At 30.9% G+C, this 3,881-nt stretch overlaps 1 protein-coding gene across 1 annotated transcript in view; it reads right to left on the bottom strand.

Moving 5' to 3' along the window:
- Window positions 1-442: 442 nt before the first annotated feature.
- Window positions 443-3,881, bottom strand: part of LOC112521004 — a 25,236-nt gene continuing 21,797 nt past the window's right edge. The window contains exons 5-6 of the mRNA XM_025129630.1: window positions 622-722; window positions 443-527 (exon numbers count right to left, since the gene is read on the bottom strand). Of these exons, the coding sequence (XP_024985398.1) occupies window positions 443-527; window positions 622-722 (186 nt within the window). The remainder of the gene's footprint in view (window positions 528-621; window positions 723-3,881) is intronic.

Raw genomic sequence — 3,881 nt, 5'->3', positions numbered from 1 at the left:
TGTTTGTTGAATTTTTCTTAATCTTGAACTTAGCATTTGATATAACTTATGGTTGCATGATTGTTTAAATATTGCTAAGCATTCAAACACTCATATTAATTTATAGGGYAAAATGCAYAAAATAGCAATCTACTTTCATAATTTTTTTWATTATARCATTGTACTTCCAGTTTTTYTTATTACAACAATGTAYTTTYMAAMYWWTTTTTWWTWRGRMMWTKKWMYTTWRAAAATTTACCYATTATAGCATTGGATAACCTTTTGATTTAAATTTACCCATTATACCAGGTTTCCATGTCACCTCATTGTCCACCTAGGYTGTCCACGTATACYAYAGTGATGTGACTTTCTTACTACATCATTTTACTTTCAAAATTATTTTATTATAACATCTACTAGTTCTTATTAAACACTGTAGTTTTAATTTTGACATTTATATATTTTACATGTTATTATAACAAAAGCCTCTGTTTTTCGTTATCATTGCGCTCATGGCTGCAGTTGGGATGGATCCAGAAGCTCCCTGCCTGCAACGGTAATAACCCAAAGATTTGATTAGATATAAAAAGCATGGACCAATTGCGATGGAGGAGGGTGAGACCAAGGCTATTCAGTGTTGACCTGAAAAACAGACGAATATTGGATGAATCGTAGTCGCATACAGCCAGGAAGCGCTCAATGTCTTCTATGGTTGCATTTGGGGGAATTCCTTGCAGTAAAACCTGCAACAACCAACTCATCTTTTACTTTCTGTGTAGTGTGGATTTGAAATATAGGGGCCGGTTCAAATAACAAGGATAAATAACACGAGCCTTGAGGCTTGAATCTTGAGCCACGGCGTGCCACACAGGCTGTTGGGGCAAGCCTTTTAGAACACCAATTGTGTATACCAAGAGGACTTTGGTGAAGCGAGGCTCTACAACCTGTAGGTTATGAGTTCGAGTCTCTTTAGAGACACGAGTCTGTGAGTTTATTTGTTGTTGAAAAAATAACAATCCAGTAGTGTATATGTTTCATATCTATCTCAGTCAAGAAAAACTCTACCATGTATGTGTGCATACATTAATCAGCCACAAACAAACCACAAGTTATGTATTAATATAATCAGCTAAAAAGGATTAAATTTATTAACTACGAAAAATATGTGTGCATGTGTGTGTGTGTATATATAATCAAGAAATAGAAACGTCAGTGCCTGTGTATATAGAAGAATACTAGACAAAAGAAGAATCATCAAAAGGAAAATGGTTCAAAGAAGAACTAGAGAAGCTATGCCTGTTGGTAAGTAGTTGTTTCTATTCCTTATGACTAATTTCCATAAAATCAACTCGCAAACGCATACTCTTCGTGTAGCATGTGAAAAGCCCTCGCCTTCACTTGCATGTTGCCTCTTTGAAAGAATCGTGCCTCAGCTAAGAAAGGCCCTAAGCTTGGGGCTTAAGATGTTCCATCAAGATCCATTGGACAAGAGACAACCATGAAGACGGTTGGCTACCGATACGACAAGAGAAAAGGTCAAGATAACCAACCGTCTTCGGTGGAGTTTCAGAAAGAAATTTGATCCTCTCACTCACAGTTAAAAAAGGCTCTACGCTTCCCATAAAAAAATCCATTTATTATCCAAGGAAAAGCATCCACATGAGTCATGGTTGCTAGAAAGTTAAACCTAAAGAGAAGAAATTAAAGGATAAACCCAGGCATGCATATCCTCAATTAGAGGCTACTCATAATCAACTTCATCTTGAAAGCAAGGCATACACATATGTATCATACCCTAATGATAAGTATAATTAAGGATGTAACATATGAACTGAAAAGGCAAGGAATAAACTCACTTCAGAAACAGTAAAACTGTAGAAACAAAGATCAAAGGAAAAGGTAAGAAAGGAACTGAAATTGTTAAAAGGAAGAAGAAACTCAACCCTTACATGATTAGCCATTCTATTTCCATAAATTTTAATTCCCTAAATGCATCATTGAAAGTCTTACTAGTAAGTAGCGGAATAATTTGGGTCAACAATATTTAAATCTAAGATGATCCACACCAATATTGCAATAATAGTCATCTTTCAAAACTATCACGTCAATACCAATTTTTTTTCAACTAAAAGTGATTTGTACCACTACATTAGGCACTACTTTATAATCATAGTATATTTTTATTACTTGAGAACCACAATAGCAATTAAAAGTATCTCATAAAGTGAAATTAAGAAGCGTCTAAACTTCTTTCGGCCCTGAAATGCTTCTGAGTTGCCTTCTGATACGTGTAAGCAGTTACATTACAAGTGATGTGCAGTTATTTGTCCACTAATCGTTCTTGCAATCATTTTTTTAATAGATAGTTATTCTCACATGTAATATAAAACCAACTATGCGATTCTTTAAGTTTAAAATGGAATGATTTAAACATAATTTTTATAAAAGTTTGAGCATCGGTTTCAACCTTCTCTTCCATTTGGGGCATCAGAAGGAGTCAAGGATGCATCCAACTTCTACTTGATATTCAGACCATTATATAAATTATCCAACAACGTCAAAGTGTTTCATTGAGCCAATATAATTTGAGGAGCTAGCGGTGATATTTTGTTGTCATATCTGATAGTACATAAAGTAGATCCACATATTTATTTGATATGTTCCTATTATATATGCATCAAACAATAGTGGAATAAGATCATCTATGAATTACTAGCATTGTAAATCCTTTTTTCGGATGATAACATTCAATAAGTAAATAAAAACCATATGCATTTTCATGTTAGAATCCATCAGTGATCAATCGATGTGGATTATCGTTCATTAATTATGCTTAATTAAAGTTATCGATTAATTTCACTTTGGGTTAGAATTAACTATAGGTACGAACAAAATCAATTGATAGGAATGATTGATATGATTACCCATTATTATTATTGGTCGTTGGTTTCAATTTAAAATTAATAAGAATAAAACATGGGAGTAAGAAAAACTACCGTTCTAATTGATTTAACGTATTGTTAACGTACTAATCTTAAGATTTTGCTATTAAAGATTATGATTTCAAGTTAGGTTTAATTAGGTTTGGGGTATTACCTCAAATTTAATTAAAACAAATAAAACTTAGGTGTTAACTTTAACATTTCAAAGCTCAAGAAAAAAGGATTTAAATTGAAGAAAAATTCAAGTTCGATGAAAATCATGTTTTCCTAAAAGTTGATGAAGAGAAACATGATTTTTTTTTTTGTAATAAAGGTGAAGGCATTCGTTTTGAAAAAAAAAACAATACTACAATGATCACATCTCTAAGAACCTTTTTTTTAATCTGAGGGATGTCGTGAGATTTATAATTAGATTTTATTTCAAATTTGCATTTATTGTAATCGAAAGTCTCTGATCGTAAATATATTGGATTTAGAAAAAGGTATAGTTGGTATTTTACAATATATTATAATATCTGTTTGTAATAATATTTTAAAATATATCAAAAACATTTATTCGATAATAATGAATTAATAAAAAAAATTTAATTATTTTTATAATTATTAAATGATAAAACGAAATTAAAAAAACATAAGAAATAGAAAATTTAGGAATATTCAAATGGAGAGCATCTGATAATGGATACATAGATATTGATAGATGACGAGGAGGATCAAAGGTTGACGGTCATATTAAAAATAAGTGATTGTAGGACCATGTTGTGTTGTTTCTTCCAATAATTGAGAGGTTATTATTATTATTTTTGAAATAAATGTTTATAACAAAAAAAGACGAATGATTTTAAGAATGTATGATTACTATATATTTTAAATAATTAAATAACATTTTTATCTTTAATAATAGAGAGATATATTTTCTTCGAAAAAAAATGAGAAATTAAAAACTTAACTTAAAAATTG

The sequence above is a fragment of the Cynara cardunculus genome, assembly GCF_001531365.2.
Source record: "Cynara cardunculus var. scolymus isolate 2C chromosome LG 11, CcrdV1, whole genome shotgun sequence".
Taxonomy (NCBI): domain Eukaryota; kingdom Viridiplantae; phylum Streptophyta; class Magnoliopsida; order Asterales; family Asteraceae; genus Cynara; species Cynara cardunculus.
Note: the sequence above shows the minus strand (reverse complement) of the source record. Positions and strands in the feature narration are given on the sequence as shown.